This window comes from Melanerpes formicivorus, unplaced genomic scaffold, assembly GCF_026170545.1.
Source record: "Melanerpes formicivorus ecotype bairdi unplaced genomic scaffold, bMelFor1.0.p_v2 SCAF_5, whole genome shotgun sequence".
Lineage (NCBI taxonomy): Eukaryota > Metazoa > Chordata > Aves > Piciformes > Picidae > Melanerpes > Melanerpes formicivorus.
Window position 1 is genome coordinate 32,726,294 of NW_027142357.1, and position 13,142 is coordinate 32,739,435.

General features: G+C 45.4%; 1 protein-coding gene across 2 annotated transcripts; it reads right to left on the minus strand.

Moving 5' to 3' along the window:
• Nucleotides 1-1,086: 1,086 nt before the first annotated feature.
• Nucleotides 1,087-11,404, minus strand: MARCO (macrophage receptor with collagenous structure). 2 transcript variants are annotated; one of them, XM_068139079.1, is made up of 13 exons: nt 11,208-11,404; nt 9,865-9,966; nt 9,288-9,491; nt 8,851-8,886; nt 6,683-6,790; nt 6,518-6,562; nt 5,892-5,990; nt 5,712-5,765; nt 4,735-4,779; nt 4,484-4,591; nt 3,241-3,282; nt 1,675-1,857; nt 1,087-1,353 (listed from the first exon to the last, which is right to left on the minus strand). In XM_068139079.1, exons 1-13 carry the CDS (start codon nt 11,320-11,322, stop codon nt 1,223-1,225), a joined length of 1,272 nt encoding a protein of 423 aa, XP_067995180.1. In that variant the 5' UTR covers nt 11,323-11,404; the 3' UTR covers nt 1,087-1,222. The 2 variants fall into 2 exon arrangements, with proteins under 2 accessions (XP_067995180.1, XP_067995181.1); XM_068139080.1 differs by having other exon boundaries at nt 1,227-1,349; nt 11,208-11,403.
• Between the last annotated feature and the right edge of the window lie 1,738 nt (nt 11,405-13,142).

Genomic DNA, 13,142 nt, shown 5'->3' on the forward strand with positions numbered 1-13,142 from the left:
AATGGGACTTCAGAGTTTTACATCTGGTGCCTACACTTCTGACTCCTGGCAGGAAGCAAGCCTGCAGCCTTGCAGCCTCCACAGCTCCTATTAACATGCTGGAGGAGGTCTGGAGGAGGCCACAAAATTGATCAGAGGGCTGGAACAGTTCTGCTATGAGGACAGGCTGAGAGATTTTGAATTGTTCACCCTGGAGAAGAGGAAGCTCTGGGGAGACCTTATTGAAGTCCTTCAGTACTTGTTAGGGACCTATAAAAAAGATGGGGACAATCCTTTCCAACCTATCTATGATTCTATAAGCGGCAGGGGAGGAGTTTTACCCATGGTTGGTGGCAGGTGCTCCTTGCCTCCTCTAAACCAGAGCCAGGAATTATAGACACCTCTTTTCATTTTCTTGCTGTCAAAAGCATCATCATTCACTCTGGAATTTTAATTAGCTGATATTTTCCCATTATTGCTTTTATTAATTTTTCTTTCTCTTTTCTGAAGCATCTAATTTCTACAGATATGAAATGCTTAGCTTTATGCACCAGATAAGGAAGGGTTTTTTTCTGCTGAGGACAGGCTAAGAAACACTGACAGAGAAGGCAGGGGACTTGGCCAAGATCAAAATAAGGTCTGTGCTAAACCAGCATAGTACCACACCTAGATTTCAGGTGCTTATTTTTGCACTTTAAGCTTTGATCAGCATCCTCTCTGAAGAACATTCATAATTGCATGCCAGAGAGACCATCTGATGATTTCTGAGCATTGGCTCTCTTGGGTGTATGCACTTGGAGGTTTTAGGCTCAGATTCACAACTGTACTGTGATGAAGATGAACTAGCCAGTTCAGCTGCAGTAACTGCCCATTTCTGCACGCTGATCCTGTTTTCTTTTACTGCACTGAGCTAAAGCAGACAATCTCCCCTCCTCTGTAGACTTAGAGGTCACACATGTATGAGCTACAGCAGATGAGCTGATGCCAGGTAACAGGAAAACCTGTGAACTGGCTCATGTGCCTGAGCTCCAGTTGTTTCACAACAGCTGGGATGTTTCAGGTTGACTGTGAGTCTTGCAACTCTTACATATTTATGGGAAATTCAACTTTCTTTTGTCAACATTTTTATGACCTGGTGATCAGGCTACAAGCACAGCCTTATGAAATTGGGTTTGCATTACGAAGAAGAACACCACAGAGAGTAGAAGCAGGCAGCAGCTCCAAGGGCAGCCTTTGTGTCCCATCAATTGCACTCCACCCCAGCATCTTCACTGTGGGAGCAGTTGTTCACACCCCAGTCAGGCTTTTGACACTCAGTAATGGAATATTCATGCCCACTGCAATTCACATCATCAAGCCAAATTTGTCCACTACCTTAGGAAGAGGAATTAAACAGAAAGAAACAAAAAACTGTCAGACAAAAGCAAGAGGAATGTGAAGTTTCTTTGTCTGAAGAGACCTAAGGTGGATAGCAGGCATGTGTTGGGCTGTACAATTAGCTCTTTGGAAATAAGCCTTTGGGCGCAGCTCAAATAGCAGTTGAGATGTAGCTCCTCTGTCTCCCTTGGGATGAGCTAGCCCTTTGAGGAGACCCTCTTTTCTCTCCTTCCACTTGTGTGGAAGACCTTTCTGTGTGATTTCTGGGTGCATATAACTTCCCGTACATGGGGAGATGGAAGGCTGTTATAGACTCACCTGCTGAAGCTGTGAAGGCAGAGGTCGCTTGGCTGTATCCCAGCATTCGGCAGACCACGTTGGCATCTTGGATGCTCCAGCCATCATCACATATTGTTCCCCAGGACCCCTGGTGAAAGATTTCCACACGGCCCCTTCTGCCCCCTCCCGCAATTCGGATAATACCACTGTACCTGTGTGACACTTCAGAGGAGAAGAAATAACCCTACTAGTTATGCAGGCATGAGGAAAGAAAAAACACATTGAAAGGCAGAAGCAGTGATCACTCAAACTGGACAAATGAAGGGCAATGAAGCTGGTGAAGGGCCTGGAGGGCAGCACTTATGAGGAGCAGCTAACAGAACTGGGTCTGTTTAGTCTGGAGAAGAGGAGGCTGAGGGGAGACCTCATTGCTCTCGACAACTACCTAAGAGGAGCTTGTGGTGAGGTGGAAGTCAATCTCTTCTTCCTAACAGCAAATCACAGAACAAGAAGCAATGGCCTCAAATGGCCTGCATCAGGAACAGTGTGGCCAGCAGGAGCAGGGAGGTCATTCTGCCTCTGTACACTGCACTGGTTAGGCTGCACCTCGAGTACTGTGTCCAGTTCTGGGCCCCTCAGTTTAGGAAGGAGGTTGACTTGCTGGAACGAGTCCAGAGAAGAGCAACAAAGTTGTTGAGGGGTTTGGAACACAAGCCCCATGAGGAAAGACTGAGGGAGCTGGGATTGCTTAGCCTGGAGAAGAGGAGACTCAGGAGTGACCTTATCACTCTCTACAACTACCTGAAGGGAGGTTGTAGCCAGGTGGATGTTGGTCTCTTCTCCCAGGCAGCCAGCACCAGAACAAGAGGACACAGTCTCAGGCTGCACCAGGGGAGGTTTAGGTTGGATGTTAGGAAGAAGTTCTATACAGAGAGAGTGATTGCCCATTGGAATGGGCTGCCTGGGGAGGTGGTGGAGTCGCCGTCATTGGAGGTGTTCAGGAGGAGACTTGATGGGGTGCTTGGTGCCATGGGTTAGTTGTTTAGGTGGGTTGGATTGGTTGATAGGTTGGACACGATGATCTTGAAGGTCTCTTCCAGCCTGGTTTATTCTATTCTAAATTGTGCCAGAGGAGGTTTAGTTTGAATATTAGGAAAAAATTCTTTACTGAAAGAGTGGTTGGGCACCAAAATAGGCTGCCCAAGGAGGCAGTGGAATCACTGTCCCTGGAGGTGGTCAAAAAATGTGTAGACATGACACTTTGGGACATAGTTTAATGGCCATGGTGGCAATAAGTCAATGTTTGGACTTGATGATCTTAGAGGTCTTTTGCAACTGAAACAATTCTGTGATTCTGTGAAATGTTCCCATCTCTACAGCTGTAGCCAGGGTGGGACCAGAAGTTACTACTATTTAAAATCCAAACAATTCAAGCCCCTCTCCTAGGTTTGGAGATGCCAGGCTGAATCTTAGATCATAGACCTTTTGGTTCTGTTAGCTGTGCTACTGGTTAACCAATATGTGCAGGGGCGAATGTTGGTCCTGATCTCAGATAGCTTCAATGACAGAAGATAAGTGAGAGAAGAAGAAACAAAAATCCAGTACCTTCTCCCTTTTCACCTTTGCTTCCTTTTGCTCCTGGGGAACCTGTTCCAAATTAAAAAAAAAAAAAAATAGAAAAGAAAGAAAAAAAATAAAAAAGAAAGAAAAAAAAAGGGAAAAGAATAAAGGGGGGAAAAAAAGGGGACAAAAGAAGGCAAATATTTGACATCTGCTTGAGAGAAAAAGTTATTAACTTTTTCTGAATATCTGGGTGAGACAGAGATATGAGGGCTCCATCCCATCATGGCATGGATCCACTAAAGTGCTTAAGGATAAGTAAAGGAAAAGTTACAAGAAAAGTAGGATAACATATAGTGCTCCTAACATTACCACTCACTTGCAGGAAGTATATTTTATTACCACTACTACCTGTTAAATGACACCTCTGATAGCCTTTAGGCTCTATAGAAGTAGGCATGGTATCTCCCAAAGTACTTGGCAGGAAGATCTATATTGTGGGGATTGCTCTCCAGGTGCTGCCATGTGAAAAACAGAAAGCCACTTACAACAGTTCTCCATGTTTCTGTGTGGCATTCTGGCCTTGAGTGTAGGAGTATTTGGGGAAAAACCCCAGTGAGCTCTTCCCCCAGAAGCTACCTCCACAAAGCACACATTGCTGTCTCCTTCTGGAGACCAAGAGATGGGACCCACCTGGAAGGCAGTCCCCCACCTGAGGTCACCTGTCACACTTCTCCCTTCCTTCAGAGGCAAAGCTCCGTAAGAGGAGTGCATGGAGGAGCACCACATGGGCTCTAGTTTATTTTACTTCTGAGGACTCTCACACTATTCTGGGTGAGCAATTAAAAGAAAGATTATCTGGAACAATTAAAAGAAAAACCCTTTTGAACTATTTTTGTGTTCTACAAATGGAAAGATGGAGTTAAATTGCCCTGTGATTCTGTGTGCCTGATTGCCACCTCTCTGTGGGGTTTACCCCAGCAGTGTGGTATGCTGCAGGATGTCCCTGTACAAAACAAAGAGGAATATGGATTGTTCCAGTTTTCTGTGAGATAGGGATTTGAGAAAATCTAATGCATTTCTTTACTTGAATGTCTTCTAGCACACTTCCCAAGGTGTAAATGTGACACTCTTCACATTCATCTCCTGAGAAGACTGGTCTGTCTATTGAGTTCCTCCAAATGATCTCTGTAAACATGCCCCGGAGCAGCTTGTGCCTGTCTGAGATGTACAGTCCCAAATCCCAATGCACCATCAGCTCCACAGACCACATGGCAAACACCCTTACCAGTGGACCCATAGTCTCCTTTGGCTCCCTTTGCTCCTGGCTCTCCTTTTGGTCCCTGAATGCCATAATCACCCTTGCTTCCTTTTTCACCAGTTTGGCCTGGGATTCCTGGGTGGAAACAAGAAAGTCATTGCCTTCATTGTTTCCCAAGGCAAAAAGGTGATGGGTGGTTCACACTGATGCAGAGAAGTGGATGGTGGCATTTAAAGTGCATTGCATCATCAGAGTAAGTCATGCTGTCAAAGGTTTACCTTCTGGGCCCCGGTCTCCCTTTGTTCCCTTTTGCCCTGGAGGACCTAAGATAATAAAACAAGCAAGCATGTAAGACAAGTATTTATAAAAGCTTATGCAAACTAATATTTATGATGGATTGCCACTTGTCTAGTGAGTGTCTTTCTGTTATACTCAGTGCAGACCTCACCAGAAAAGTAATGCAGGCAGTGGAGGATTGTCTTCTCCTGAAGCAGATCAACTTCTGATCATTTCTTTCATATCCTAAACTCCACTAATGGGATCCAGATGGATCTTCACTGTCTGAATAGAGAGCCTAGACAGGTGCCTAAGACATATGCAAGCACATAATCTTAACCCAGGTGACTCTTGTCCCTATCATTCAGGTATCTAGGAGTGCAGAAAGGTGCAGCACTTGGACCTTTGTCACTTCCTGATGGGGATGAGAGGTTGCATGCACTGTGTAAATTCAGGGTTAAGAACATTGATTCAAGAGAAATACACCAGAATAGGCTTATGCTGTAGAATGTTTCCTTTTTTGTTCAGGTGCCTGGGATAGAGAGGTGGTCTTCTTCAGAAGGAAGGTCAAAGAAAGGGCCTAGGTTATGTGCTCTAAGCGATATCTCTCCTTGAAATGGTATAGAGGCCAGAACAAATGCTTGCTAGTGAATATCCTTCCCCATCAGATTTACAGCCAGTAAAATTTGTCTTTAGCCCCATGATAGGGAGGCTGTTCTTTGACTGATCTTAAGCTGATGAAGACAACACACTGACGAAGACAACATCCCCCCCTCCTGCATGTTGCAGGTGGTTGAAATAACCCCGTCAGCGAGTAGCTACCCCCACAGCAGTCTCATAGATGCCCAGGCCCATCATGGCATCCTGGGATGCACAGGGGCTCTCAAGAACAGAACTCAACAAATTTGCTGTTGCAGATCCATTTCCGTTCCCTGAATGATGTGTGCTGTTGACCCCAGACTATTTTATTCTCCTTTACCTGTTTCTCCTCTGTCTCCCTTTTCACCTCTGAGTCCTGCAGTGCCTGGCTCTCCTAAAATAAAATAAAATAAAATAAAATAAAATAAAATAAAATAAAAGAAAAGTAAGGGTGAATCTGTCACACAAAGCAAGGCCAGAGTAGGAGGTCAGTGAGTTATGGGTTTGAGCAATGCTGTACCTGGACTACCAATAGGCCCTTGGTCCCCCTTTTCCCCTTTCTGCCCAACTCTGCCTTCAGGGCCAGGAATTCCCACAGGTCCACGTTGTCCAATTTTACCTTGAGGTTGAGCAAACACAGCACATGTGAAATGCAACACAACATATGAAAGAATGAAATGAAATAAAAGATAGCTCAGTCACCAGCCCTTATAAAGGCAAAACAAAGACTGGGTTGCTCTGAATTGCAGTCCCCCAACCCCTGCAGAACTAATCTTAGCAATGCAGTGAGTGGTGGTCTGGAGTGAAAGGCAGTGCAAACCCATGTCCTCAAGACTGTCAGCCTTGAAAGACAATAGTGCTTTCCCAAACGAGCAGCAAATTTTTGCCCTTGCATGCGCACACATCAGAAAGGGGGACATGCTCCTCCATGGTACCAGGACTCTTTTTTTCCCTCTCATGTGGAAGGGGTCCAGATGAGAGAGCCAAGGTTGTGGGATAGGTTTGTTGACATGGGTCCTTCTTCTATTCATCATTTTCTCTTACCCATACTTGTATCTTGGCTGCAGTTTTTCTTGTCATGAAGCACTGTTTAAAAGAGATTGGTCTCGTGTCTCTAGAAGAAACTGCACCTTCTGTACTTCTTACCTGCCTCTCCTTTCTGTCCAGGACGTCCAGGCTCCCCCATGCTACCTGTAACACACATCCTATCATCAGTGCTAACAAGCCTTAGCCAAACCCTTCAGCTAGAACAGCCCTCCGCCATGGCATGCACGTGCTGGTGGAGGGTTGCACTGTGACGTCCGCACTTACCGTTGAAACCTGGCAGTCCAGGGACTCCTTGTGGTCCCTGAGGACCCATGAGTCCACGGGGTCCAGGGTCACCCTTCTTGCCCATTTCACCTTTCTGTCCTTGGATGCCTACCAAACAGCACAGCACATATGTATAAATTCAAAGAACCACATTTGTTGTCTCTGCAGTCAGTGGAGCACCTCTACCTAGCTGCAGTACTAGCAGAGTTTGGCCTCACACGTGCATTTACCAAACAGATGTGTTTCCATAAAGCTGTAGGAGAACACTGCTGGATGGCATCTCAAAAGCCCGTCTGAATGACCTCTGACTCTGCCAGCTGGTCTGGCCAGATGTTTGACCTGCTTTTATAGACTTGCAGTAGTGCCATGACACCTCCCCAGTCACTCCCCTACCAATAGAATGCGTTCATTAGTTAAATATCCTTTACTGCAGTTTGAACTCTTCCCTTCTCCTAGCCACAGTGGAGATGTCAGACAGTGTATTCCACTCCTTTGCTTACAAGAAACTTCCACATCTTCCCTTTGCCCTCTCTTCTCTGAAGAGGTGACCAGCATGCTCCAAAATAGCTGAGTTACCTGAAAGTGCCTCATTTGAAGACTGACATAGACTCACAGAATCATAGAATGGTAGGGGTTGGAACGGACTTCCAGAGATCATCAAGTCCATCTTTCTGCTCCAGAATTATCCCAAAGTCCTCACCTTTTGGTATTCCTGCTACTTTCACTTCTCTCCTCTGGAGCAACTTGTGCTTATGAGCACACTGGAGCATGGGGAACTAATGGAAGACCTGAGGAAGTTCTAATCAACCCGTCCAACTTCTTCCTTGGTCTGCATCACATGTATTTGCTTTCTTTTGATGTCCTGGTTTCAGCCTTTTCCCACTAGCTGCAGTCTGTGTGGGATCACCAGATGCAGCTCTCCAGGAGATACCCACTAATGAGATACCCACCAATGCATTTCACATGGAAGAAACATGGTGCATAACTCTTCTACTTAAGGCATATAAAAATCAGGCTTATATAAGATGTGAAGTTCTCAGAAATAGACCTTACTAAAGTGAGGACGAACATTCAGATGCTTGTGCATATAACTTATCCTTTGTGCATGCACCTTTGGTCACTGCTGAGGCCAATCTTCAGCTGGCAGGCACCAGCACAACCACTTGAATAAAGTCTGTAGAGCTAAGCTGAGTGTGTGGCTGGGCAGGGGCCAGCTGTCCTCCAGCCAAGTTCAGCTCATGGGGATCTTTGGGGAGATCTTTCCTGAAAATACACTGAACTCTGATGCATAATAATGGTGCTTGGCAGGAGGTGCTGTTTCAATGCTGTAAATGTAGCCAGGAAGATATGAAAACATGATTTTTAAAAAAACATATTAATTTTTTCTTCTTCAGAAAAGTTCATCAGTGTAGCCAAGAACTCGGAGTGGATGAAATACAGACCTGACCTAGCAAGAGCTGCATCTTAGATCATCGTCGTAGGATCATAGAAATTCTGATTTCTCTGGACGTTGCCTAGTCCAACCCCTCCTCAAAGTGAAGCCAACATTAGATAAGGACTTACTACATCCTAACAGTCTGGAGATATTTATCTCTTGCAACAGGTGTAGTTCTGGCCAAAACCCCCAAACACTCAGAGCAGCAGCTTGTGCGTGGTTGAGGAGGGGACAACTTGCACCTAGCTCATTCCTGAGTCCGGGTCATCATTTCCCCAAGGACAGGATGGGTAAGTTCCCAAGTCTGTCACTGTTTCACACAGAGTTCAGCCCACCGCAGCCCTATAGAATAAGGACTGGGGAGGTCTCCTTGAGTTGCTCCAAAACAATTCAGACAGCAGGACTTGCTATGTCTGGGCAGAAAGCCCATCTATTTACTGGTTGTGAGATGCATGCCCTTGTCTCACACAGGGATTTGGAATTATTGTTGCAGATAATAACCAGGTACAGCTTCTCTGTCACTGCTCAGCTTTTGTGATGGGATAGTGGTGAGAAGGCAGAGCCAAATTACTCCTCCACAGCAACCACTGACCTCTGTGGGAGCACTTGGACAAACTGATGCTCTCGAGGGATCAGTCAAAAGGTACAGCAGGTCTCTTCATGACCAGGGCAAGGCCTCTTACAGGGAAGGGGGGGAAAACCACAAAAAAAAAAAAAACATTTACCAACATACCCTGTGGACCAGGTTCTCCTTTGCGTCCAGGAGGCCCTGAAACAAATATTTAATGGATATTTTTCAGTAGTCAGCACTCTGTGAAGAACATACCAGAACAGACTTGATAGGTCTATGCTGAAGACATCACCCTTTCAGTGGGCACCCAAACCCCAAGTCTACAAAGTTATGGCAGGGTAGAGTAGCCTGGAACTGCATGTGAAGCTGCAGCAGGATCCAAGGGGCATGCACAGGGCTGTGATTCAGTTTCTCCAGGTGTGTCCAGCTCCCCAACCAGGGGATCTGGATCCAGTGTTCAACTTTGGGCACCGGAGCATCACTAACTGACAGGAAGACCAAATCTTGTCCTAGTTATTTGTTGGTCTGAACTTTGCCAATGGTGCAGAGGAAGCAGCTCACCCCACCGTACAGCCAACAGAGAGAAAAGGAAGCCATACCCGCAACCAAGGTGATGTTGTTCATCATCATCATCAGATCTGCATTACTGCTTTTAATAATGGTGATTTCCTCTTCTAAGCTTTTCCGCCAGTTTTCTTCATGACCCATGCTCAGTTTGCTGGCAAAGGAGCTCTGCAGAATCTCCTCTCTGTAGGTGGTGTTTTGCTCTTGAAGTTGCAATATCTCTCTCTGCATTTTGATCACTGAGGAAGCAAAAGGCCCATGTAGTGAATATTCCCTGCCCAACCCAGCTGGGAAATGCCTCTTGGACAGAGCATCAACTCAGCACCCACAAAGGATGCCAAGGATTGAATACCACCACCATGTGCTCTGAGGGGCTAGTCCTTGCTGCAGCTAGGACTGCAGCTGAGAGTGCTTCTGCAAGTGCTTCTGCACATATATGAGGTAAGGGAATAGTTTCCTGCAGCAGCTGCTTTGACTTGCGGTGCACGGAGGAGGTCTGTACTCCTCAGAAGTTTCCTATGTGTGTGCTCATCCCTGCTCTTCTGCACCCCTCAAGAGCACCCAGCAAAGCTGCCTTGTGATGTCAAGCCTGCAGTAAGGTTGCAGCATTACCTTTGTACATCAGCAGCCCCTGGGCAGCCGTCAGCAGCAGCAGGTAGACTCCGAGGGCTGCCAGACGACAGCATGAGGATGGCTTTCTTTGGCTTCGAGGCTCTAAAAATGAACAGAAGTAGGGCAGACATCCTCTCACATCTCTCTCACTGCAAGCTCTACTCACTTCCAGCCATTTCAGTCTTGGCCATAGCACATCAGCAGAATGTGGATGAGGAGCAGAAAGGTCGCTCTGCAATATGGGCAGATGCTGCAAGGAAGGCAGGCTGCCTTCCTCTCACCCAGGCTTTGCATTGCAGCTCACTTGGCAATTTTCTCCTTAGCCACTTAGACCAAATTACTTCCATCAAAACTTATTCCAGCCTATAACTGTATGAATGTAGTAATTCACTTTCTGAACCAATAAACTTCCTGATTCCATCCTTTTCCATCCCTGTCCCAGGCTGCCATTCCACTGAGGATTCCTCACATCACATGTCCTTCCCATCCAGAGCTCTGCATACACACAATTCCAACAAGGACGCATGTATGCATCAAAAGGAGTGAAAACTCAGTAATAAACTGAACTGCAGAACAAATGAAAAGAAGTCACAGAATCACAGAATCACCAAGGTTGGAAGAGACCTCAAAGATCATCAGGTCCAACCTGTCACCACAGACCCCATGACTAAGCCATGGCACCAGGTGCCACATCCAATCCCCTCTTGAACACCTCCAGGGAGGGGGACTCCACCACCTCCCTGGGCAGCCCATTCCAATAGCAACAGATCATCAGCACTAAATGCAAAATGAATTAACTGCTTTGCCAAATTTTAGCCTTTAGGGAGAAAAAAAGCCCCTATTTCAGAAACATTAATGACTATTTCAAACATTCAGTAAGTTACTCTTAACTGAGGTGTGTTTTTTTTTTCAAGTAATGTGATCAGGAGTTTAAAGCCTTGGTTTTGGAAGGGTACAATGATCTAATTAGTTTTACAATAGAATGGTCTGGTCAGCAATGAACTATTTATATTCAGCTAAAAATTCACAAACTTACTTTTTTGTTTGTTTTTAATTGGATCTGTGACTTCAGTATCTTAAGAAAAGCAAGTTTTACTCACTGAAATGAAACATTTTCTAAAGCAGGAAAAAAACCACATATATATTTTTTTCTAATGCTCAGCATCAGCTTTTGGCCAGAAAGGACATTTTTCACATACTCCTTTTTTTCTTTTTAATGACAGTTAATCACTATAAAAAGCAATTAATATGCAGTATAACTACAGTATTTCATTTTTACATGCTGCTTTCTTCATAGACCAGCTAAAATCCCTCTCAATCTAGTTAATAAAAAGAAATCTTACCACTTATCTGAAAGGTTGTGGTAGCAGCTGAGGAAAACCCAATCTTGTCTGAAATATTGCAAGAGTTCATGTCACTCAAATTTCCATCTTCCACGTATCTGTCTTTGATTATCATGACAATTTTTCTGTGGCTAATCTAAAGTCTTGTCAGATTATGGACAATAACGATCTGAAGGGACTTCCTATCTGCCTTCTGATTTGATATGCTTTCTGATATATTTTCCCTATCTGCTCAGTTTTTATAGACTTGTGAGAACTCTGATGTGGTAATTTGAACAGTTCCTCAAAAAATCCCACAGCTAAGATGTTCAGCTTCTCTTGTGTGTTCTCATGGGGACACCGTGTCCACAGAGCCTCAGGAAGGATCCTGCAGGAGGCTTAACCTCTGCATATTAGTGGGCTTGGTCATGAGGTAGCCATTTTGCTCCTAACACAAGCAAACCTTCTCATGTGGTTGAGAGGATCCTGGGTTCAACATCATCTTGGGGATCTGTCCTCTGTGAGGGGAGTGAAGCACTGTGTGGTAGTGAAAAACATTAACTTGCACCAAGATGACAACTTAGTGATGGTGTATGACTGAAGTGCAAGAAAGGAAACAATCAGGAGAAGCTGTAAAGATGAGCAAATGATGGTAGGATAGAGGATGACAAAGTACCAATGGATTTGGGGTGTAATGGAGAAAAGACACTTGCAGCCTCTTTGTAAGGGTCTCTCCAAGCACTTGCTTCCTCTCTGTCCTGTTCTCCACACACATGGACATAGTTCCTACCATCTCATCACTTCTTTGCTCACATCATTCCTGCATACCTCACTGTAGCATTAAGCACTTTGGCATCTCCATTAGTGCTGGGGTTGATTTTGATTTCGCAAAGTGAAGTGACTCAACCAAGCCCAAGGGCAACAGCCCTTGGTAGGCACCAGGCAAAGTCCTTTGCACCCATGTTGCCACCAGCTCATGCTGCCCTCTTTGAGGTGCAGAGCAGACCCCATCAGGCAGTCTTCTCCTGGGCTGTGAGTCTGTGCTCATCTGCAGTGCTGCTGGGGCCTCCCCACTTTGCATGGCCACAGAAGAAAGTGCAGTGTAAGCTTCAAGCAGACATGAGCTAGAAATCCTCACAGTGACAGCCCAGTGCAGAATGAAGCCCTCTCTTCTGCACCTGATGTATAGATCTCTTAAAGGCTTAACCAAAAATAGATGGGGATTTTTAAATGTGTTCTCTCTTCTGTGTTCTCCTTTCAAATGTGCTTGTGCAGCTGTGACCTGGTTTGGCACCATCAGGGAGAGGATTCCCCCATTATCCTATGTGCTGCTACACACTGGTTAGGAATTGACCATGCTATTTGCTTTGTTGTGAAGGGATCAGATACTTCCTTGAATTATGGTGATTTGAAAGACTCCCACCCATCAGCTGAGCCATAGTAACGACCTGTGCATCCCTTATCTTTATGGCATTGCCTCCTTATCGGGGTAAAGCCTCATATCCAATCTATTTCTGATGGTTTGTGTGGTTCAGGTGACCACCCTGCTCAATCCTGAAACCATCTGCTCCTGCTGGGCCGGGTGATGAGCTGGACATGACAGTGTTTTTATTACCAATAGAATGTTTATGGGGATGGATGTGATTCAGGTGAACTCAGAGAACAGGTTTACAATAGAGAGGCTTTTAACAACACTTCAAGGCAAATCCATGTTACTTCAAGACTATTGAAGAGAAGCTGGCAGCTATAGTTTTCAAGAGGCCTTCTAAAGGGCAGAAAATGCAATGAGATCTTTGTGCCCTCCTTCCCTGAGAAAGAAGTTCAGAGGTATGTTTTCCCACCTCTAATGAACACGCTGTGGCTGTGCCATTTTCAGTGGCCCAAGTGACAGGGGTGCAAAAGCAGTGGTAGAGAGCCTGGATTTTAATAGTCCTGATCTGCACTGCTTCAGGGTGT

Excerpts from the sequence above, each read along its gene's own strand:
- MARCO (XM_068139079.1), bottom strand. The coding sequence starts at position 11,322 with ATGATAATCAAAGACAGATACGTGGAAGATGGAAATTTGAGTGACATG. Across the intron at positions 8,887-9,287 it reads CAACATCACCTTGGTTGCGG|GGCCTCCTGGACGCAAAGGA; the intron begins GTATGGCTTCCT and ends TATTTGTTTCAG. Across the intron at positions 4,592-4,734 it reads GGGAGACCGGGGCCCAGAAG|GAATCCCAGGCCAAACTGGT; the intron begins GTAAACCTTTGA and ends GTTTCCACCCAG.